The 23477-nt window shown below is 39.3% G+C and overlaps 5 protein-coding genes across 5 annotated transcripts; 3 read left to right on the top strand and 2 right to left on the bottom strand.

Moving 5' to 3' along the window:
• The first annotated feature begins 608 nt into the window (after nt 1–608).
• LOC131785913 (histone H2B-like) lies at nt 609–992 on the top strand. Its single transcript, XM_059102870.2, has one exon. The coding sequence runs from the start codon at nt 609–611 to the stop codon at nt 990–992; it is 384 nt and encodes a 127-aa protein (XP_058958853.2).
• A 999-nt stretch (nt 993–1991) lies between these two features.
• On the bottom strand, nt 1992–7048 carry LOC131785912 (uncharacterized). Its single transcript, XM_059102868.2, has 5 exons — nt 6764–7048; nt 5120–5292; nt 3632–4241; nt 2944–3243; nt 1992–2440 (listed from the first exon to the last, which is right to left on the bottom strand). The coding sequence occupies exons 1-5, from the start codon at nt 6851–6853 to the stop codon at nt 2111–2113; spliced, it is 1503 nt and encodes a 500-aa protein (XP_058958851.2). The 5' UTR covers nt 6854–7048; the 3' UTR covers nt 1992–2110.
• Nucleotides 7049–7142: 94 nt separating this feature from the next.
• On the top strand, nt 7143–8380 carry LOC131785876 (cyclo(L-leucyl-L-leucyl) synthase-like). The gene is made up of 2 exons (XM_059102832.2): nt 7143–7496; nt 7605–8380. The coding sequence occupies exons 1-2, from the start codon at nt 7347–7349 to the stop codon at nt 8151–8153; spliced, it is 699 nt and encodes a 232-aa protein (XP_058958815.2). The 5' UTR covers nt 7143–7346; the 3' UTR covers nt 8154–8380.
• Nucleotides 8381–9181: 801 nt separating this feature from the next.
• LOC131785875 (uncharacterized) lies at nt 9182–11071 on the top strand. Its single transcript, XM_059102831.2, has one exon. The coding sequence runs from the start codon at nt 9523–9525 to the stop codon at nt 10837–10839; it is 1317 nt and encodes a 438-aa protein (XP_058958814.2). The 5' UTR covers nt 9182–9522; the 3' UTR covers nt 10840–11071.
• LOC131785874 (high affinity cGMP-specific 3',5'-cyclic phosphodiesterase 9A) lies at nt 11068–23447 on the bottom strand. Its single transcript, XM_059102830.2, has 17 exons — nt 23219–23447; nt 22720–22884; nt 20368–20407; nt 19511–19613; nt 19111–19157; nt 18911–19006; nt 18492–18551; nt 18160–18241; nt 17825–17920; nt 17588–17710; nt 16985–17077; nt 16259–16326; nt 16015–16120; nt 14358–14462; nt 13760–13816; nt 13456–13545; nt 11068–12980 (listed from the first exon to the last, which is right to left on the bottom strand). Exons 1-17 carry the CDS (start codon nt 23304–23306, stop codon nt 12717–12719), a joined length of 1683 nt encoding a protein of 560 aa, XP_058958813.1. The 5' UTR covers nt 23307–23447; the 3' UTR covers nt 11068–12716.
• Nucleotides 23448–23477: the final 30 nt, after the last annotated feature.

Below are 23477 nucleotides of genomic sequence, written 5' to 3'. Positions count from 1 at the left end.
GCTCCGTTTTGTGCGAAGACAAATGAAAACAAAGACTTTTGAAAACGTTGACCAAAAAATGCATCCCATGTATACTCTTGGTGTATATTTCTCTTTGTGTTTTCAGGTGTTCTAATGTTGAGGATAATCGCAAGTGCATCGAAATGTACGCGTTTGTAGATAAAAACACGTTATTGTGCGCAGTAGAGAGGAAAACAAAACACTAGTGTGACAAAAAATATTTTCCTTCCTTTTCTTGGAGACAAAGACACACTCTTATGAAAACGCTGGGTGTGGTTGAGGCCGAATGGGCAAGGTATTTTTTTCACATCTATTCGATTTCTGCAAAGTGGAAGTTGTCACAGTGTTATAAGTAATAGCTTCGTTGGTAGCTCGGATCGGATCCACCAATCACAATATTCAAGTTGACCTGGTAACCTTTGGAGTTCAACTTCCACAATTGACCAATCAGAGAACGAGGATTTTGATCTCTTGTTGAAATATGATACATCCTCAATGCATACTCTTATCATCGGCGCCAGAAACAGTTTTATGTTGCGAATCTTACAACTTCACATTGTGTTTCATCGAATACTGTGGTGTAGCAGAGGGTGAGTCTTTGTGAAGTTATGGCGAAATTACGTAAACCCTCTCGTGATGTTAAAGCAGAGAAGAAAGCTGGTACAGTGAAATCTGGTGTTGCAGTCGATAAGAAGAAAAAGAAAGTGAGGAGAAAGGAAAGTTATTCACTTTACATCTACAAAGTGTTGAAGCAAGTTCATCCAGATACTGGAATTACAGCCAAAGCCATGGGTATCATGAACTCGTTCGTTAGCGACATTTTCGAGCGCATAGCTATGGAGGCCTCTCGCCTGACGAAGTACGCAAAGAAGTCGACGATGAGTTCCCGCGAAATCCAAACTGCTGTACGGCTGCTTCTGCCAGGTGAACTTGCTAAGCACGCACTCAGCGAAGGCACGAAGGCTGTAACCAAATACACAAGCAGCAAGTGAACGAGGAGTACGATATTTTCTTCAAAACAACGAGCCTACGTCTGTGTAAAGCTGTGATCAACCAGTTAACAGATGCTGTTGTTGTTTATGTTGTTGTTAACTCACCCGAGGTTTAAATTATCCGACATTTTGAAGCGGTAGAGATGCTTAACTAATTGCTATCGACAGACAAGTTTTGCAACCGTTCTGAAATGACTTAACGAGTGGATATGGCACTTTCCATTGTAGTCTTGTAACTTGTTGAAATAACCAGCCGTTCAGTGACAGAAGATGTCGACTTTAGATCAATTGATAAACTTTTGTATTTCGTATTATCTTTGCTTTCGCTGAAATTAAAAGAAAAAAGGCGTTTCACTTGGAAAATTCCCGGAATACGTGTCCCCAACTATTAAAATGCATGCCTTACAGCACTCGCTGAGTTGCAAAGTTTGGAACAATATTACAAAAGATGCTCAAACTGCTTGTGCTACGCGCTGCACATTAATTTTTGTTTACAATTGCCGAATATTGATTACAAGGCAATGAAACGCGAGCGAGGATTCCTTGCCTTCCTTCCCAAACGATCTATCGCAGACGTCAACGCGAGAACCTCCTTTCCTTTTTTCAGTTTTCCGGACTCACATTTTGTCGGATCTTCGTCCACTGCCAGAGAACGGGGCAATATCGATTTCGAACGTAATGGGCTTGTGGAGCTTTCGTAAGTGAACCTGCGTTTCCCCACGCAAGAAAAGCACCTGGGAACTGAGACTCTTCCTGGAGAATTATTCGTGGTATTTTAGAAAAACCAGAATTGTTGAATATTATAAAACAACAGAGGAATTGGGGATATTTTGAATAAGAATGACGCCAAAACCTTGTGATCTTCATTAAAACGAAATGCTAATTTAAGGGTTTCGTTTCACTAGCCGATAATCGCACCATAACCTTGCAGCTCTGTTCCCCAGGCCTCCTAGAATCCCAGTCACCCTAATGAAAGGAAAGTGGTTCTTTAAACTTTTATTTTTCATTTTCCTCTTTAATGAGAAGAATATTCAAGAATATTTGACAGACTATCAGGAAAATCAAAATCATTCGGGGAAGAAATCTGACCGTCCGTGAGCTGAACTCGACTTTAAAGTTCAAGCATTGTTTTTAAGTCTCTCGTTGAATATTATCTCTGGACAAAGAAAAGGTGTGAAGAAAGTCATTCCTTTGGTCTTCACACGCCTTGCAGCGTCAGGATTGGCAAGTTGGAGAGTGTACCTCTGTAAAACAGAAGCAACAACTATTCGGGTGATTGCCAGGGCATACCGATAACCCAAGCATTTCCTTGGACCCATACCAAAGCGGAAGAGAGAGCCTGGCACTGGTCTTGCGCCGTTCGCGAAGCGACTGGGGTCGAATTTGTCAGGGTTTCTCCAATACTTCTCGGAAAAGTTCAGTGACTGGGCATCCACGCAAACGGGAGTCTGTTTAATGAGATAAAGGGGCTACCTCAGTTTTTGTTAGTTTAAATGCGCAGGCAACGCATTGTACTCGCGTGAGGTAATGTAAACACGCGAGGAGTAATTTTTATCCGCGTGTTACTCGTTCGCGCGCATTTCTTCAAATCGCTTGCACCCAGCTCTCTAGGAACCCGGCAAAGGACTCAGATTTCAAAAGTATATTAGGCAGAAAATGCAAGATCTTGCAATAAAAATGAATTTCAGCATTTTTAACTGTAAGGAAATTGAAATATTCACGTTTCATTAACACTGATTTAGGGCCAATCATCAGTTCATATGGTGAATCTTTTCACAAATCTCGTTCCCAGATCCTACCGCGTAACTTAAATATAAGGACCTCACAACCGCTTAGCCGTGGAGGGTCTGGGTACAAGACTATCCCTCCAACTCTCTACTGAGGATCGCCTGTTCGCCTTTCAGGGAGCCTAGGGAGAGGAAAATAGCTGGCAAATGAAAGAATTCCTCACCCCTTTTGGAATTTGATAACCTCCAATATCAGTGACAGGTTTCACTGTTCTCTCAGGGAGACTAAGCGCCAATGCTGGGTTCATCCGGGCACTTTCTTTCAGAACCATCTCCATATAAGGTAGCTTGTTATCCAGGTCTTCAGATGAACTCGGGTCAGCCCCTAATAATATATCGTCTACTTCCTGTTGAACTATTTCTTGAACGGAAGTGTAACGAGCAAGATCGGCCAAGGCAAACGAAGTGGCAGCGAAGCTGACGTCAATATTCAAGAGCAGGATTTCATTCACAGAATGAAATAGCTGTGCCAGATATAACAAAGACAGAAGTTAGTACGGAAAGGGTTTGGCCTTTGTTGTTGAGATAGGACGGAAGTTAAATGGATGAATAAATCAGTGGTTGGATGGGTACATGGATCGAATGAAATAATTAAATAAATGAACGAACGAGCGAAAAAACGAGGGATAGATCGAACGAGCGATCAAACGGGGGATAGATGGAACGAGCGATCAAACTAACGAGCAAACGAGCGAATGAATGAATGAATGACAGAAGGAAAGAAGGAAGGAAAGAAGGAAATGAAGGAATATAAATGAACGGACTAACGGAATGATGGACTAAAGGATCAGAAAAGGATTGAAGAATTGATAATAAATGAATCAATAAAATAAAGGAAGACCTTTCGTCTACCTCTTGCTCTCCCAAGTCGAGTGCGTGAGTCTTCAGTTGTTCCATCATGATAAAGAATAATCCATCATTAGACCTGAGTCGTTCCTCCTCGTATTCTTCAAACAAGAAAAGGTTAAACGCCTCCCATGCTTCGTTGAAGGCCTGAGCCGTCTTGTTCACCTTACTAGGAACATAGGAGTAGAATGGTAGCCTGGTTTCACCCACATTAAACTGATTGACGGCATCCTGAAGCAAATCACTGACCTCCATGATACGTTGGAAATATTTTTGTAGGACTTCTTCTCCGTAGACGACTTGCACAAGTACACGAAGTGTGACGTTGGCAAGACCCTCCTTTTGAAGATCCACCGGCCTACCAACTGGTAAGGAATTTAGGAATGTGGTACACTCTCGTCCAATCGTACGCAGAGTGGCCGAAACAGCACTGGAAGAGAAGTATTTCTCGAAAGGGCCGCGGCATCGTCGCACCTCGTCACGCCCGTGGCTGGTTGCCAAGCAATTTCCTAAAATGTCTTTGAAAACGGAGCCGAGGCAGGTGAAATCTCGGTCGCGCTGGTGCGAGTAGTGGTCGGTATAGAACGAGCGAATGGCATCTGCGTCAGCTAAGATCCTGCGAGGATATTATAAGAAAATAAAAGACCATGAGTTCTTGATCGATGTATGATAAAAAATACATACATATAAAGCACTAAGTCTAGCTATTTCGGAAAAGTTATGCATCTTAGTCGTAAGAACGAATTTCCTCGACTCCAGACTAAAAAGTATATACGGCTAGATCGGCTCAAGAGAGCTATCAAGCGAGCTGTCACGCAACGAAGTTTTGACATTACGAGACATCCTCATGAGTTCGGAGGAAATTGTTTGGAGCCCAGTCATGATTTATTTCTTGGAGAAAGGGAGGAGGGGGGGTAGTTGGGAGATTTTAAGGGAGAGATACATGGTTTTTAGGGGAAACGGAGAGGGGATCAGTCGTAGCCAGCAGAGTATAAAGGAGGAACAATAGACCGCCAGTGAGAGAGCATAAAGGGTCATTAGGTAAATTGTATTATGACACAACCAAAATCCTCTGGCCTAACCCAAGCGATAAATAATGAGAGATCCTGGTAAAGGCGTTACAAATATTTTCAGTCGACATCTTAACGGCTCATTCCCAAATATGGCGAGCAGTAGGGCCGAACATTAATAAACCAGTTTTGTCATGATTGAATGTTATATAAATCAGAGACACCTGAAACTACCAATTAAAGCATTTCGACGCGTTTTTGTTTTCATTTCTGAAAACCAGTCTTGGAAACGGTGATTTACAAAGCAGAACTGCATTTTAATCAACTCATTCTTCCTTTGAAGAACTGTGTATTGGTTGAAAAATTATCGGCGGTCCTTTCGTGTCTCCATGATTAAGATTACAATCCAGGTGTACCCCTGCAGAGGAACGAGTGATTGCACCTCTTGTAATGAGGTTTGGAAATTTAGGAATGGAATACTTACACAACTGGCGTCAGACAATGCCAGATGTAGTAAATTGGGCCGTGTATCTTGGACAGCGGTCGACCAAAGAAATTCACTCGGTGAAAGTGCCCGTAAGGTAGCTGCGGCAATTCTCCTCGCATTCGTTCTCCTTTGGCATTTTTCCATGGGACTCGCCAGTAAACTAGTGCAACCTTCAAACAATAAAATATATAGATAACTCAAGCGGGTAAAACTGAGTACACACTTACATAGCTTTTTATTAGGCGAGTGAAGATAAAAGCGTTAGGGCGAAGGCTTAGGAAACGTGAGGAACGCTCCTCCTCTAGCGTGGAATAAAAGAGCCAGGCCATCTTCCTCTCGAGTCACAAGTTATGGTCTCCTATGCACGCACGGAATAAATGAGCCACGCGCCCACCCTTTCGCCCCGCCACGCGTTCTTCCACGCGCGCCTCTCGCACGTATCTCGTTCTTGTGGCTCTCCTCGCTCTTTCACCGTCAGCCCGAAGTCGCTGAAAAACGTTGAAAAGAAATAATGTCTGTTTTGCTGACCAACTCTTAAATTTCCTCCGCTGCTTGTCAACATATTAAGCGTGACTGAGTTTCCTGTTTGTTGTTTTTGCCAGCGATTTTTCAAATCGTGACTTGAGATGAACTACTAATCTAAGGGACTTTAGGGTCGGAGGGTGTTCCTTTTCCCGTAAGGTCAAATGAAAAAATAATGACCTTTGATTATACTCACTTTCCATTTATCCTCTTTGGTTTACAAACGGCTAAGCTAAATATGCTAGGTAAAAGTACTTTATTTTTTTTTTGAGGTTTGCCGCTCGCCGCAAATGACTTTATCTAATAAGGCATCTATTAATAAATAGTATCGCATTTCAATCAACGCAAAGCGTTATGACGCTCGCCAACACTTTTTGTTGAGAACGTTCATTGAAACATTCGTTCCATAAAACTGTTCAAGCTTTTGTCAAAAAGCGAATTTTAAAAAATAGAAAAACACGGATATTTCGGGTAATGTTTGATAATATTCGGAAAATCTTCGGAGTTTTTTCAGAAGTATTTGTAAAAATCTTGGGTGTATCATCGGTGCCGGTTAATCACTTTAAATAAAAAAATTACTTCATTTGAATTATTGAATTGAATGAAAAACAAAAACAGACTCGGATAATCTTCGGAATTTCCAGGAAAATTTTCGGAAGTTTTCGAAAATATTCGGAGTCTTAAATTCAGCCGGAATTCCGGATTCCGGGTTTTTTCAGCTTACTACAAATTTCGCGTTGCCTCTAGTCGTGTCAAGTCGGCTCCTGATAATATTTTGTTCCAACGATTCTTTGCACAGAAACGGGATCACGGCGCGCATGACCTCTATGAAAGACGTTTATTTTAACATCGATCTAATTTGATTTAATCCCTCAAGTTTTAGGCGACGTAATTCATTTCGAGATTAACGAAAGGTTGTCTTTAGAATTATGCACAGAGAAACTTTCGTGCCCCCTAGTGCGAAAGTTTGTGAACCGTACGTTATGGACTCTCCTGTTCTACCCAAGCTGTGTATCAAAACATTTTGTCGGATAGTGATTGTTTGGCAGTGATTATTATTGGAGGAATCAAGAAAATGAAATACACGAGGTACCTTCACTAGTAATAATAAATACTTACCTGAATACTTCGATACAAAAGTGACCGCGTGAGAAACAGTATTACAAGCAAAGAGGTGACTAAACCAAGTGCTTTCCATTCTTCGAGCATTTTGAAATCCTGCACAAATGCACGCGATTGTGATTGTCTTTTAGTTAGTGCAATCTTAGGGCGAGACTTGGAAATTTTGCAATTCCGAGATTTATAACCTGTAGGAGCTCTCAAGTTCTCTAAAGGACCATCGATTGCGATGTCTTTTCAGCAAAACTGTTGTGCAAAAAGGAATCATTCGCTTCTTAATTACAATAGCCACGTCATCCAAGTTTCCCGGAAATTTATCCACCGGAACTTTTAGAGAACTCGTGACTTCTAAATCATCAGGTTCTTTCATTTTTTTTTGTTTGTTGTTTGTTTCGTTGTGCAGGTTCAGACAGATCGATACTTATAATCATTTCCGAAAATAAACTGATTACTAAGAAATGGCACCAAATCGAGTGGTTTTAAATGTGGAGGCTGGCGGATACCGAGCGAAACGTTCCATCGAAGCCGAGGGCAGTACTTGACGAGCACAGAGTGCACGACATATCAACGCCGGCATTCAATTATGAGCATTTCTCAGGCTGTTCTGAACGGTGAAAAATATCAGCTTCAAAAAAGAACTGTGATTCTTGGTATCAGCCCTGGCAATCCGCATTATTACAAGATAGAAACCCTCGAACGGCTGTTCGATTTAGCCGGAAGGACCTCGGAAAAGGTGAGTTCATTTTATATGATCCATCTGAGAGAATTACTTTTGGAGTATGTCTCGTCAACACGATGAATTAACGAAACGCCTCTCTAAGAATCATCCCTTTTTTTGCAGGTCTTTCTCTTTATTCCGGACAAAATATCCGAACACAACTATCGTGCTGTAGGTTCCAAGAACCCCGAGAAGTCCGCGCGTATCAAATGCAATCGCCTGCGAAACAAATGCAATGAAGCCATCCAAAGTAGCGGCCTTCACGATGTGTCCCATAGCTTCATAAGGTGGACAGAGGAGGTGGAAAGCTGTCATGAATACAAAAAGGCCTTAGAGAACATCAGAAACCTGTACGAAGTGAATGATGACTTTCACAACGACGTTAGACAATCTACCGTGGTGGCATTAAGATGTCTCAAAAACGGCCGTGAGAAGGGAGGTTCTGATGAGGAAAACAAATCAGCTGAGGCCGACAGTAACGTAGACTTGGACGAAGGGGTGCAGTATCTTCTGAAAGAGCTGGCTTTCTTTTTAGCAGTGCCGAACATTTATAAAGATTGCAATAATTTTGTTTTTGTGTATCATCGTCCCTGGCCAGTTTTAGAAAGGTTCTTTGGTGGGTTTTATGATGGTGTTGAAAAGCCATCTTTAGGTTTTGTCGTTTTTGAATGACATACTTTAGATATAAGCCATCAAGTCGAGGACAGCATTAAATAATGTTTAAGATAAGAATAGACACAAAGTTACTGGAAAAAAAAACGCAATTGACCCGTAGTCGATCAGTAATTACAATGAATGTAGATCTTTTGAAAATTATGATATCTGGTATGTCTGCACACATTAACACAACATTGTAAAAAGCTGTCACAAGATTTGTTGCTAACAACCAATAAATTATCTGCACCACATTCAAGATGTGTTGTCTCGCTGACTCAATGTATCGATTGCTCAGTCCCTGACACCTTTGTCGGCACAAGCGGTTATCTACTACCTTTAAAATGCATCACCAACGATATGAAATAGAACTGTGTTCTTCGCGAATTGATAATGTAGCGAGTTTGACAAACTAGTTATCACGAAACGAGTAATTTTAAGAATTAAATAACAGAAAATCCTAGGACCGTTCGCTTAACATTTCAACTGGCACTTAACTCCTGTTTTTAAAAACCTTTTGAGCCTCGGCACAGTTCATTCTGAAATAGACCGTTTTAGGAAACTGAAATGGAAATATAAATTTCCGGTTTTAGACATGAGAAGAGCGAGCAAGATGAAAAGATCTCGATGGTATTAAACAGAATTATGTTACTCGTTGAAAAGAGCTCAAAAGAGAAACTATTCCGTCTGTTTAATCAGCATTTTTCACATTCAATATTTCCAAAACGGATGGAAAATAAAAATACCGATTCGTTTCACCAGAGCTCTGCAAAAACTGAAAGGGGTTTCCACCACGGATTCAGCTTTCCTTGATTTATATTCCCCCGAGAATATAACGTCACAGCACCTAAGTCCAAGGTTTGCGTCACTTGGAGTTGTCTTTGAGTAAAATAAAACAGAACATCGTGAAAAAAGTGAAAAAATTTTAATGGTCGCTCCAAGGTAGAAAGAAGCAAGAATGAAACAATAAGGAGCCAGGAGATAGCGAAGGATTAAAGGTGATGAAACAGAAGAAGCACAACTTATTACAACAGATCTGGAACGATTCTGGAACGGAAGTCTCTGCCATAATAATTATTGCGTCATACTTCTCGGAAAACTCCCACGCAGCTAATAGCAGTGACTTTGTTTGAAAATACGTACCCCGGGGGCTATGTGTATAGCCCATTTCCACGAAATTTACTCGAACTTTGACCACAGTTTACAGCTTAAAAATGAAACATGTCAAATCACGTAATTCCGAGAACGATTCCAGCTAAGTAAATAGCACCTCAATGTATTTTATTCCCGCACATTACCGGATTCACCTCTGCACATAACCAGGACGCGAATCGTGGTTTCTGTTCGAAATTAGAGACTGTGCAGCTGTTAACGGAACAGAGTAAGTATGGAAATTCCCTGGAAGCTCTACCTCTCTTGCTGGTTCCTTGGCGCCGCGGTTCAAAGCGCGGTGTTTTTTACCTTCAATGCAGCGGATTATTTCAATTACTTTTTCCCAGATCAGTACAAACCTGAAGTCTACTTAGGAGTCACCGTCGGCGTTGGTGCAAGCTTGGGTGCGGTTTTGACGGTATTTTTTCAACCCAAAAGAAGCCATCTGACTGTACTTGTTGTCACGCTAACAGTTTCTGCGATTCTCCTGGTAATAGAAGTAGTCGTTACTCCATTGAACGCAAACGCTTTATCTAATCCAACTCGTTTTGGTTCAGTGATTGCCGTTGTCTTTGTGGCAACCGTTGTTCAAAACGTCGGCGGTGGGGCTCTGTACGGCTTCGTTGGAAAGCATTTTCCGAAATTTGGAATTCACGCGGCACAGTCCGGCGGTGTCTGCGCTTTCGCGGCGACGTTTATCATCAGGTGCATCTCCAAAGGGTCGTTTGAACATCTTCGAGACAGAGATCAAGGTTTTCGTCTCAGCGGATATTTATTCGTCGCGTTGGTGGATCTGATAATTCTTATAGCGTGCTGTCTCATCGCCATCTTAAGGGCGCAAGTCAACTCAAATGCGTATGCGCAAGCAGGACGTTTAAACACCTCCTATGATAACAAAGAGCAGCAGCCTTTGCTCCGCAGCGATGATTACAGCGACGTCTCCCGGAAACGAGTGATCAGAAATAACTGGGCTGCACTTGCAACGGTTTGCCTGACTCTTGTGATATCTAACGCTTTATTCCCGGGAATCACCTCTCAGTTCCACGGGAATTACAACTGTTCGTCTTCTCACAACATCACCACCTTGTCATCTGATAATCCTAAAACCCCCGTTTCACCGAGCAGCGCATCAAAGTCTAGCGACCAGACGGGCTGGTTTATTGTCATTCTCTTCGGCTGTTACTCGGTTGCAGACGCTATTGGAAAAAACCTGCCAATATTCGGAATCTTCTACAACAAGAAATCGATTCTTGGCAATTGCTTGGTTCAGCTTGTTATTGCTATACCGATCCTGCTTATTTACTTCGAGCCATGTGATCGCAAACTGCAAGCTGATTGGGTGGCTTATCTTACAGTTGGTCTGCTCGGACTGGTCAATGGCTACGGACTGTGCGCTGCCATGATGCTATTGGCCCCAGGACAAGTGGGAAAGAAGCAAGAAGAGGGCCTGGCGACCAGTATCGGCTATATGTTTTTACAAGTCGGAATTCTTCTCGGCATGGGAGTTTCTGTGTTTCTCGTGGATTACGTGTTCGAAATAACCAAACACTGAAAGCGAAAAACCGAACACACGGGTAACAAGTAAGCATCCGTCTCGCTGTTGCGCGCGTGATGTCTCATTTGCACGTGTAATGTAATTTGAAAAGAATAACCTTGTATAGTTACTGGTTTAAAAATAACTCTACAGAAATGGTACTACACATGTTCTCTTTCTTTCTCGGCCAACGACTTCTTCACCCTGTGATCATTACTTAATCAAGGAATAAACACAGCAACTAAACACACTTGTGTCTTGAGTTTAATAGCACCAAAAATAGACCCCTTACATAATAGGCAAAGTCGTAATACAGAGGTTATTTTCTAAGTAATTTCTCATGTAAGAGGATTGCGCACGGGCATGAAAGTGCCCTCCACCCGCAGCACCCCTCCTTCCTTCCCAGCACCCCTCCTTTCTTCCCAGCACCCCTCCTTCCGTCCCTCCCTGAAGTTAGCGAAAATGAAAAACCTTGGACTGCCTTGATATCAATGGACGCGGAAAGAAAAATTGTTAGCAACAAAACGCAAAGCCAAATAATTATCTAGACTTTTCCAACGAACTAAAGTCATACGCGTTAATACTAATGGTTTCTTCGTGTTAGAGAGCATTTTAATCTTCTCTAACGCTAAAAGCACTTGTCCGTAAGTTAGACGTGCTTTTCTCCTGACATTCAGTGGTGTTTTTGTGCTCCTAATTCAGCCACTTATCAACTGGAAAATTTTCTTTCTGAGAACAACTTGGACAAGTAAATTTTAAGATGTAGACTGCTACGCATACATGTATAGAACTAAGAATTCGTAAATGATTCGGTACGAATTTGCTACTTTCAATGTTGTAACGAACGCTTGGGTATGAAAATACCATCGAAATTGGTTCCTTAATAAATATGTGGTAAATATACACCGTATGAATACCTCAAAAAAAAGACGCCGGCTCAGCGGTAAATGCAAGTCACGTGATGAGCATCTAATGGCCAGTCCCGATTGTGCTCGGTAAATTATGAGCAACTCTTAGCTTTTGGAACCACTCTTTGCGATTCTAGTAACTCTGAGAAATTCTTGTATTTCTGACCAATTTTTAGGCGGAATGTAGGTTTAGAATAACATATCAAGCGCGAAAAACGTCGACGACTTCATAGAAATTTCAATTTCAGCAAATTTTTTTGAACTTTTATTAACCTTTGGAACAAATAACCTGTCACTTGAGAACGTTTCGTTTGGTAAGACGCCATATAAATCACGTGTTTGTTCCGTTAGCCTGATGAATATCCTGAAATTTCGCCCATATTTACGACCTAAGTTTCATACTATTTTGCTTGACTGATGTTGGCAATTATTGCGAAAAAAAAAAAAAGAAAACCATTAATTAATGTTTACATAAAAATATCAACAAATTCACGCAGAAACTTTGAAATTTGGGCAGCAACTTTTGGATTTTTGACAATTTTAAAGCAACTTTAAGGCATTCCAGCGACCAACTTTCCAACATTTTACAAGCACAATCGGGACAAGCCTAACCACCAAGAATAACAACGAAGTGTATTCCGCGCATAATCGAGCAATCAGAAAAGGGAATTTGAAAGTGACATTGGATGGTTTATCATATGCGGCCGACTATCGTAAGCTAAGAAATTCTTTTAGGTGTAAAATTCTACCTCCAAAATAAAGTTCTACTATATTAACTCTTTCGTCGAGCAATAAAAAGTACTCAAACTTTATAACCTACATAAAAGTTTGAACTAATATTTGCACATATACCATTCGACAGTCTTCAGCCCCGCCAATATTTCCATCCAAATAAAGCTTTTACGAAACCCGCCCTTGACTCGTTGCTAAGCTACGACGCTGATAACAACGGACGCAGGCTCCTTTACCCAAGATACTTTATGGTACCTATTGTTGCTTGAGGTTTTCTTGGGATTCTACATTATTGTCTTTTTGTTGTTCTTTAAGCAAGAGTTTTTCTTCCTTTGTTTCCATAGACTCCTGTTTATCCTCAGCCGTCTCTTTGTCAACTTTTTGCGGTATCGTTTCTATTTTTTCCTGATTTTCTTCCCTAGAGTGTTTCTTCTCCTGTTTCTTGAGTTCCTCCTCCATTGTCTTGCCCATGTGGGTGTAGTAATTAAGAGCCTTGCGAACCGGCGCGATTAGCGGCTCCTGAAAAAAACCAAACGCCTTCCTTTAAGAATACGAATAATGATCTTTGCTCTTAATTTCAGACCACATTTTCGATTCTAAGCCTTGTATGCAAGTATACTCAGCTGACCACTCCCCCAATGAGGCTTTTCACGGCTAAAACGAACAAATTGGACACAAAAAATTGTATATAAACAAATTGCTTTCAAAGGAAGCAGATCAGCAAGAGGCAGACCAGTTGCTTAACCAGTAACCACCTTGCGTTAATCAGTGGTAAATAAATGATATGCTTCTGGCCAATCAATTCGATCACTATCCATTCACGACTGAAAAATTTCCCGCGCTCAGAGGAGCCTACCATGTACAACGCGTTTTAGCTTTCCCGCGCTTTCGAAGCGACAGGATATATTTGTTTTACTTCCTCAGTAAGTGGAACCGGTTATTAATCCCTGTGAAGGTAAAGTCCATGAAAAGAAAAACAAAAAAAATATGTTACCTCTAAAACAGGAAAGAGTTGTCCAAGGGCCTCAAACAATGGTATCAGAACAAATCGGATAAAGCCTATCTGAGCGGACGGTTTAGTGACCTGCAACAGTCCAAACAAAACTGGTAACGTGAATGTAGCAAAGCAAATGAAAGTTTTCGGGTTCCCAAAGGCAACTAATACATACACCGCACCTCTTAGTGCGACAATATTGCGAGCTGGTTTGCAATCTGGTGCGGCGTATTATAGAGGGAAACCTTGTCCAATACAGATCATTTTTATGAAAATGCACTTCAACTACTTCAAGAAAGATAACCTTGTCTCTGTCCATGAATGGTGCCACTGGCAATCCCTCAAGCTTTTCAACATCACTCTAACAAAGGAAAAAAAAAAAAAAGGAAATTGTTTGGGTAGCCGTAACCTTCCACATCCAAAGTGCTCATTAAGATCTCTGCTCTTTACACGCTAACTGGCGATACGTATTCCCGAGCTTTTAACAGGCACAAAGTTCAAATTTTTCCCAGGCTGTCCTTACGTTACAAATTTCCCCACGTTTTTAACTGGTTCATGGTGAAATGTATTCCCCTTCCTTCCCTTGCGCTATCTAACAAGCTCTATTCTTTGTTTTCACCTACGCTTTTTTCAGGTTACACGTTCTCCTGCGGTTTCATCGGAGTATCTCAGCGTTTTCCAGCTACAAGTTTTCGCGCGCTTTATAACCAATTCATGTTTTTCAGCGCAGTCTGCACGCTGTACATTTTCCCGCCCTTTTGATGGTGTTGCGCCAATATCTTGCCGCGTTTTCCCGCTCTTTCTTTCCGATACGCACTTCAGTTAAAAACCTTTTTGCCGCCGGAACCATTTATACTAAAAAACAAGAAGTACCGTCCTTGTTACATTTTAATTAAACCAACCTGAATAAAAAACTCTTGTAAGAGGCAATCCAGCCACGGCTCAGCAACCTCCATTGGTCGAGCCTCATTAGAGACGTCTGATACCTTGATCATAATCTGCATTAACTACAATAAACATAGAAAATAAATTAGTCAAGACGCCCGGCGAAAGGCACCAAGACTCTCGAGCTGTCTTTTTCTGCTTTCTTTTACTACTCCGATTTTCAGTACACAATTCCACTTACATCTAAGTTTATTTCATTCTGAGTAACTCTGGTGAATCTCTTAGGCTCTCACACTCTGATTCTCACAGGATACTTCTTTAATTGCGGAATTCTGACGCTATTCTATTGCACACTGTCTACATTCTTCTATTCCTCTCTTTCTCTCTTCCCCCACTCTCTGCTAGGTAAACTCTAAGGAACATGCTTATATATTCACTAATGACTGATATGGGTGGGCATGCCAGCTGGCTAACCTTGGGAGATCAAACATCCGTTGATAGAACGTTAAACCAAACAATTTCACGAGACTTTCGACCTGAATAACAAAGTACTTAATCATAATGCTTCCGATCAACTGAGTCAACCTCTGACTGCGTTAGTCAAAACAAGAACTTTCGCGTGGGTCCAAAGCAAGGTCAGGAAACAAACTGAGCACGTCCACTTGAGGCAGTTAGAAAAGGCTGTCTCAATTCGGAAACTCGTCACGACAGCTCAAACCTAAATAACTTCGGGATTTGGACACTTTCTAAACGATAAATTAAATCATACTGAACTGACTGCAACTAACTGATCTACTGATTATAAAATAACTAAACGCTTCATAATAAAATCAATAAATTGACTGCAACAACATAAAGGAAAAATTGCTAATTTGAACTTTTTTCTCAGAAGCCACCTTTCCATTTTTCCATACTAACGGTTTTCTTCGTTCATAAAACCACGTCTTTAGTTGCGCGTAATAAAGGTATGAATATATTAGTTCTAGCTATTGTGCTGTCAATATATAATGGTAATAGGACTGAGTTGAGTCCAATTCGGTCTGTAAAATACGAGTGATAACAAAATCGCACGACCGCGCAGTGGGAGCCTGATTTGTTCATCACGAGTATGATTACAGACCAAATTGGACGACACGAAGACTTATTGCCAATTAATCATAAAAATTACAATTTCCGAGAAAAGAAGAAGAGCCAAGTTCTGAAAAAAAGGGAAAATTTGCATTAAAAGACAGATAAAGGAGGCGTAAATTGTTCGATGTCGCTCTGAAATTGACCACAATGAAAATGACTGTGGTTGGTTGATTTAAACTAAAACTTTGAATGTGATTGGCTTATTTGAACAGTGCGATGACAAATTGTTCCAAAACATAAAGGGGTAAGTTTCTAAAGAAACTGTGGTGCTGCGTCGGTGGGAGAGTATAGCAGGTAATTTAGTGTTAACAACTGGGCTGAAAACGTAAATTAGCCACCGTAAAGGGTAAAAAAGCTGACGTTTCGAGCGTTAGCCCTTCGTCAGCTTTTTTACCCTTTACGGTGGCTAATTTACGTTTTCAACCCAGTTGTTAACACTAAATTACTTGTTCCAAAACAACTTGGCAAGGGGAAAATAGATCAACGACATTGTGATTTTTTTACGATTAACCATGTTACTTTTTTTCAAAAATGTCTCCTCACCATGGACTTGTGAGCTTCGTTTTCAAAGTTAAAACCATCAGCCAGCATATCTTTGAATTTATTCAAGATTTCGTTATGTCTTGCCATATCCGTTGACAAAATACATCTACAAAGCATTGTAAAAACGATAACACATTACAAATAGAACAAAGTCGTCAGCAAGTGCTGTGGTTTTCATGAACAGAAAGAAAAGATGTACATAAAAATGGAGATAAGTTTTTCAATTGACTACGGCAATGCTTACTTGATCACTCCTTCCCGGAATTTCTTGAAAACATCTTGGCCGATATTCTTGAAGATATCACAATGAGGCTATAAAGAATATAAAATGACGAATTTTAAGGGCCGATTATTTACACGAGGTCTAACCCAAACCGTGGTTTTACGCAATCGGTGGGCCTCGAGTTTTCTCTATAAGAGGGTTGATTGAATCAAATAAATGTCCTACTACTGTTAGCTTTCGGCCCTCTTGACACAGTTCACTAAATATATAAATGTTCAGATAAAAGGTTCAGCCAAATTGGTTAGGATTGGTTAGGACGCGGTTTTGCTAAACAACGGCTAAACTTTGTTTTAATAACTGGCCCCTAAGCCATTCCAGACTTAAAGTAATGATTACATCATTACACTGAAGAACAGCAAGCACAAAATGTAAAGAGATAGAAAGAACTGAAAATAACCTGTAAAGGAAAATAAACTATTCTCCTTCAGAATCAGCTGTAGTCGAGGCTTAAAAAGTTATAAGTGAAGCGGCAATAGAAACAGGTTTGTCTTGTTTCCCTACTATTTAAGAAAGTTGGGGAAGAACGGGGGAGAGGGGGGAGGGGCAAATTCTAGAGGAGCACTTGTTTGACATTATGGCTTAAGAATTGTGGCCTTATTTGGGGAAGAGTGCCTTTGCCAGAAAATACGATATCTGAAATTCATATTTTCTCCAAAAGATAACTCCTGTCCACATTCATTCCTTTACCTGAGATATGATGTCAAATGCCACAGCGCAGTGATGGTTTTCCAGTGGCGAGATATCGTTATATCGTATGGCCAGCTCTGTTCTGGCATTGACCTGAACAAAATTAAGAAATTCATCAGACATGCTGTTGGTTGCTGCAAAAGAGCAAAGCTATATAGGGCTTTCAAATCCTTTCTCCATATTACAAATGGCTTGCGCAGATGTCATAGGCAGCTATTATCATGAAAAAGGTCATACAAATTCAAAAAAACACCCTTAAACAGAATTGGCCATCAATGGGTTACCCCAGGATGGGGAAGGGAGGGGAGGGTGGTGACCCCAGGGGAATTTGACATTCCCACCATTTGGTTCCCATCATATGTCACAATTCTACCCCAGGGACCAGAATGATGTTGTAAATCAATTTCAACAAACAATAATTAAACTTTCTTTAGATTTTCTCATTTCAAGATGACGGCCAGGTAAAGTTTCCAACCAAGAGGCAGTGCAGAAATGTCAGAGAGGGTCTTTTTAGTAAATTTCCAGTGAGTAACTCTCCTCTCCTCCTTCTAGGCCAAACAAATGATAGGTGCATAATTTACAAACCAAGTTTCAGTGTCCCACCTGATATGCATTGTTATAGCCTGGGTGGTCCAGGTCGTGACACAAAGCTGATGTCAGCATCACAAGAACATCAACATTTTGAACCTTTCCTGGGATTTGCGTCAACCATATTAAGCCATACATCTGAAACAACAATGGCAATGCATAAACCTCACTATGTAACCCAGTGTTTCTCCACATCACAACTTCCTTAGATGTGAAAGACAAAGAGAATTAAATTTCTGCATCTTTTCTTACCATCTGTGTCACACAGAAAGCATGGCGGAAGTTATGAAAAGGTGTAGCATTGTAATTCCTGAAAACTTCAAACAAGAAGTTTTGAAGGAGGGGAATCTAGAAAAAAAAAGAGCAAACATTTATGAGTAACACTGTCTCTTGTAAACAAAATATGCCTCGGCTCCAAAAAAGTTCTCTCTTCTTCTCTATTTTGAAAATTCATCAACAATCTAAGAGGGTTTACATATACAAAACATCAAAGAAACTTAATTGAATTCACAACTGTTCTGGACACTTACAAATGTAAATACTGAGATTGATGTTGTTTAAAATAAAGTCACCTTAGGTAATATTACCTCAATGTTAAATATTTCTGTCAAGTTTAAGTCTTTGTACATCTGTTGAAGCAGATATAACATCTCTGCATCCTCCCATTGCCTACAGGAAAAAAAAAACAGAAATGTATGATCTTGAACCACTAAGGGCAATATTTTTATATGTACACTGGAAAAATTCATTCTAAAAAAGCTGTCTTATGGCCACAATTTATTCTATTAGAAGTCTGACATTCTTGTAACGCCTTGTGTTATGTGTTACATGCTGTACTTTGGTTATAAACCTGTAGTTACATTAAAATAACTTAATGTGCTTGATATATGTGCAGCTGTGAAAGTTCACAATTTCCTACCAATTGTCAAAAGAAGGCTTCCTTAAAAGGTTTCTTGTTTCATCAGTAAGTTCTGCATTCCTGTAAAAAACAGTGCATTTATACAGTTATAATCTTGATATGATATTAAATATTTAACAAATGAGTTCCATGTTGCCCTGGGTCTACACAGTCATAAAAATGTGGCAAAGACATTTAGACACACTCGCTGCCACTGTTTTGGTTTCACCACATTTTGATGTCATCTGTGATCTATTACAGTAACTGAACAGACCCACCTGTAAAAGTAACTATTTGTTTTCTATCTGATCATAAAAAAAAACCAAATACTTTTCATGATGACATCATCTATGCATCTGCTCTCTAGTATATCATGAAAAAGAACTGATCAAAATGCGTTTATAACTCAACTTATTGTATAGTACAAGATTAACACTTACGACATTTTTTTAAATTTCTCGAGCACAGAATTCAGTTCAGTGGAAGTTCTTCTTCGTAAACTGTGTTTCTCAGATGATGGTCTCTTGGAAGTACCACTAAAATTAAGCAAAAGCAATCAGTTTATCAGTTCCTTGTGTATTTCTCTCAGAAATAAATGTATTAGTTAAGAAATCATTTATATATTCTAACTTGCTTTTACCTTGACATTTCCTTAAACAGGCCTAACCAGCTAAGGTGTTCAACACTCTACATGGATGAGAAAAAAACATATTTTTATGCTCAGTTTAAAAACAAAGATAATATAAGTTTATAACCATTCATTTAACTCCCAGAGGTGATCAGCATGTAATCTCTCCTTTAAAAAATCCACATATTATCCTGCAAACAGGTGATGAGAATATTCAAACTCATCACGACGATATTGTCATCTTGATCCAATACCAAATTCTTGTAACTAATTTGCAAGGGAATTTGTAGAAGCTAGTGGGGAGAATTAACTGTAATCAGATCTTGGATGAAAGGGCTAATAACAGGTAAAATTTCCTTTATTTTCTGTTGATGGTGAGATTCTTTTAATCAGCAGAAAATTTAACACAAACCTCAAGCTTTTCTTTGAAGGAATCAACTTTCAGTTTTATATCTTTAACAACTGAAGATGCTTCTCCATTCTCTAAGATGAAACTCTTTTCCAATGCTTGAAGCCTGATACAATGAAACAGAAAAAAGGATGAAATAAGTAACACAGATGTATGAAATGCAGCATTAATTGTCAGGAAAGCAGAAGCAAAAACATTTTTAATTTCCAAGCTTTTAGAAGCTACTGTAACAACATTTAAATAAATAAAAATAAACTAATACCCAAGAAATGCATGAGAAAGAAACATGGAGGATAAATTTTCTTGAATGCACAAGGTATAGAAATGACTGTGACAAGATTTCCTACAAATCATTTTCCCAATTTTTTGAAGCATTGAAGTTATTAGAAAGTGCTCTCTCTGCATAGCTTTATACATTTAACTCTTTAAACACAAGTGATCAAGACAGAATTTCTCCTAACAATATCAATACAATATCAAGCAGACAAGTGATGAGAATAAAGAAAAAAAATCAATTAGGGGGATTATAGGGTGATCCAGTGCCAAATTCTCCAAACTAACATCAAAAGAATTGTATGGCAGACAGTAAAGCGTATACTAAATTAAATGAGATCTTGGGAGTTCAAGTAATTATTAGGTTAACCCTTTATACTCTAACATCAGTAAAGGTATTCTCCATACTGTTCTCTATACATTCTCTAGGGTGCTGACAAAGAGAATTTGCGTAACAATCAACAACTTGTTTAGCTGCTGATAATTTTCTTTATTCTCATGACCTTACTTCATGATTCAGGGGTGATATTGTAAGGAGAAATTAGATGCTAGTCACTCTGAAGGGTTAAAGGGTTAAGTCTAGTTACCTTGCTTCTACAGCTTCTAGCGAACATCCTGACTCTGAATCTGGGGAAAAAAAAAATCATGCATTGGAGTGCTTACAGTGTACAAAATTTACCCACACTGTTCAAATTGTTATTTAAAAGGGAACAATTCAGTCTACATATACCAAGGAGAGGGATCAATGTGAAACAGGGCTGTACTCTACCAGAACCTGGTTGCCAAAAGTGACTATCTTTGCCATTGGGTGACCTGTGTACGACCTGTGTACGTTTGCAGTTATGTACACTTTCAAGAACTGGGCATCTTAGATTTCTAAGAACAAAGTCCCAGGGCACCCAGTCTCCCTTCTAAGAGAAAAACTTTATAGAAATCTCCAAAAAGAGTGTAAAGTGGGTTCAAGTTGAAAATTTTGAAAGCAACTTGCAAGTTATAGAATGGAACTGTCTCTTTCTCAGTCCTTTCATTTTGCTTCTAATGTTAAAAAAAACAAAAGGACAATTGAACTCAGTAACAAAAAAGAAACTTCACTGCAGTACTTAGACCTTTGATTTTAACACATGGCAACAACAAAGTTGTTTTCTATTCATTGTGTTCAGCAGGGTTTATGCTATCTTTCCCTAAGATTTTCTCTATTTATTTGTATTTATTCAATGTGATTCCCATTGGGAAAGAGTTTGATTTACATATGACAGTAATTTGTATGTTTCACAAAGGGCTTTTCAGTGAGAGTATTTTGATTCAAGATTGTATGTTTTAAATACTCAGGCTTACTTATTACTTGGAATATTACCATAACAATAGACAGTTTATAAGCTCCCATAACACACAGATGCAATCTCAAAGACATGGTCTGTTGTAAAGACACATTATGAAATCCAAAGTATCCTAGATGAAAAGGCTGTTCACAAATTTTTTATCTGAATGAGAAATTTCAAAAATTTTCTGATGATCTCAGAATATGTTCTTCTCTTGTCAAGGAGCTGATAATGACTTCACCAAGTGATTGTTGACCTTTTAAGAGCCTATATGGTTACCAAAGACATTCCATTCTTACTACAGTAAACAATAAACAAAATGCCTGACCATTGTGGGGATAAAATTTTGTAATTAGTATTTCATGTTCAAAATCACCAACAAAGTTGCCAAAAGTAATTTTCACATGTAAGTATAAATTTTCTTCATAAATTCTGTGAATTGGAGATGGCATCAACAATGCATTCTTAAATACTACCTTGCTGACATATGGTAAACAGTCAACTGCAGTATTTATTAGAATTTTTTGTTTTAAAATTGGCAGTTTGTGCAATTTTCTCTAATTGTTACTGAGACAACACAGCTTAGAACAATATGCCAAACCTAATCTAATCAATTAGCTTTGCATTATACAACTACAAGCTTTTAGGCAATCAGACATGTTTTAAGTAATATGCAAATTCCACAACCATTCGATGATAGCTTGAATAATGCCTCTCCATGTGTTTTAATTTTAGATCTCTATCAAGTAATCGCTTTTAGCTGTCGAGCGTATTGAAAAAAAGAAAATTAAATGTTAACACATACCTGTCAGGGACAATTGTATTTCCGAACGTCAGAAATAATTAATAAGGTAAAAGTTACCGACGAAAAAAAAAAAAAAAAGAAGATATTTTCGCTCTTAACATTAAGACAATTTTAAGGCTTTCGTCTTTATTTACGTCTCACAAAATAAATTGCTCTTCCAGGTGTTTGAAAACTACTAGAGAGATAAAAGGCCTGAAACAGAACTCGAATTGTTACGGTGAAAGATTTGTCAAAATAAATGTTGACTTAAGCCAATTTCGTTGCATGCCAAGTTCGCTTGAAGTGCAATATTACCTTGTCTGGTTCCGATCGAGCGTGCCAGGTCAGATCAAATTGATACGATACGCTCAATCCGTCTTCCTTGTCATTTTCGATGAGTTTGTGCTTATCGATCAACAAAGAAAATTGATTAGCGTTGCGACAATATATGAGGCGAATTTAGCTCCACTGCGTTGCATAAACTTCATACTAGCTGTTTCGGTGAAAAAATCAAGAGTCAAAAATGTAACTCAATATTTACAAAATTTAGATGGCGTGCGCTATGCAGAGAGCGAAAAATATTCCCGAAAGACATTTTTTAATTGGAACTACTAAACGCCACATAAACTTAAATGCATCGTGTATTTGTTGGGCAGATCGTCAAATAAAATACAAGATACCACGTAATAGCATGCTCGCTGAAAAGCAGCAGGGTTCTGTCACTAATAGCCGCGAGAAATACAAATTTTCTATTTAAGATTTGCGTCATAACAACCGACAGCCTACTCATTTCTTAAGCCATAACAATTAAAACAGCTTGAAGGAAAAAATATTACCGCAAAACCCGCAGCTTGCACAATTCGCTGCGACAACTTCCAGGCGATAGCGCGAATCTGGCGTGTTTTCTTGAAGGGAAGGCGAGATATTTACTATATTTCCTTTCGTGTTGTAGAGTTTCAGAATATCATACGGGCCAGCTTCCGCTGCACAACGAAACAAGTCTGAAAAATACAATGAAAAATCCAAAACATAAGCGGAAAAACAAAGCGAGCAATAAAAAGGCAAAACCGAGAACGCACTGGCGCGTTCGTGATAAGGTTGCCACGGGTAAATAGAGATCTGTCAACTGAACAAGGAGATAAATTCGTCCATAAAAATTCTGCTTTCAATATCAGTCAAAGGTAAAAAGGTGGTTAAAATAGTCCCAATGAATGAAAAGAAACCTAGAAAGTAGAGATGTTCGTAACAAAATAACCCTAAGAACACAAAGAGCTTGATAATAATCCGACAAAAGAGGGCAATCAAGCTGGACATGTAAACACTTTGAAATTCTACCTTTGATTTCATCCACGGGGAAATCGGTCGCGAATTCCGCCTGTTCGGGCTTTCCTCCCACAGTGAAATAAACCACTTTAGTGGTCATTTTCTCTAAAATCAGGTCATTGAGCAAATTTCACGTTCTTAGACCACATCACATCTTTATGGACGGTGTAAACATGAGAAAGTCGTGATAATTTAAGGGCATTTCAATACCACATCAGCATGCAGAGTGTAACCCACTACCCCGTCCAGCCCCCTGTCACTTCCTTCTGAT

The sequence above is a fragment of the Pocillopora verrucosa genome, chromosome 9 (assembly GCF_036669915.1).
Source record: "Pocillopora verrucosa isolate sample1 chromosome 9, ASM3666991v2, whole genome shotgun sequence".
Classification (NCBI taxonomy): domain Eukaryota; kingdom Metazoa; phylum Cnidaria; class Anthozoa; order Scleractinia; family Pocilloporidae; genus Pocillopora; species Pocillopora verrucosa.
This window is presented reverse-complemented; position numbering and strand designations above follow the sequence as displayed.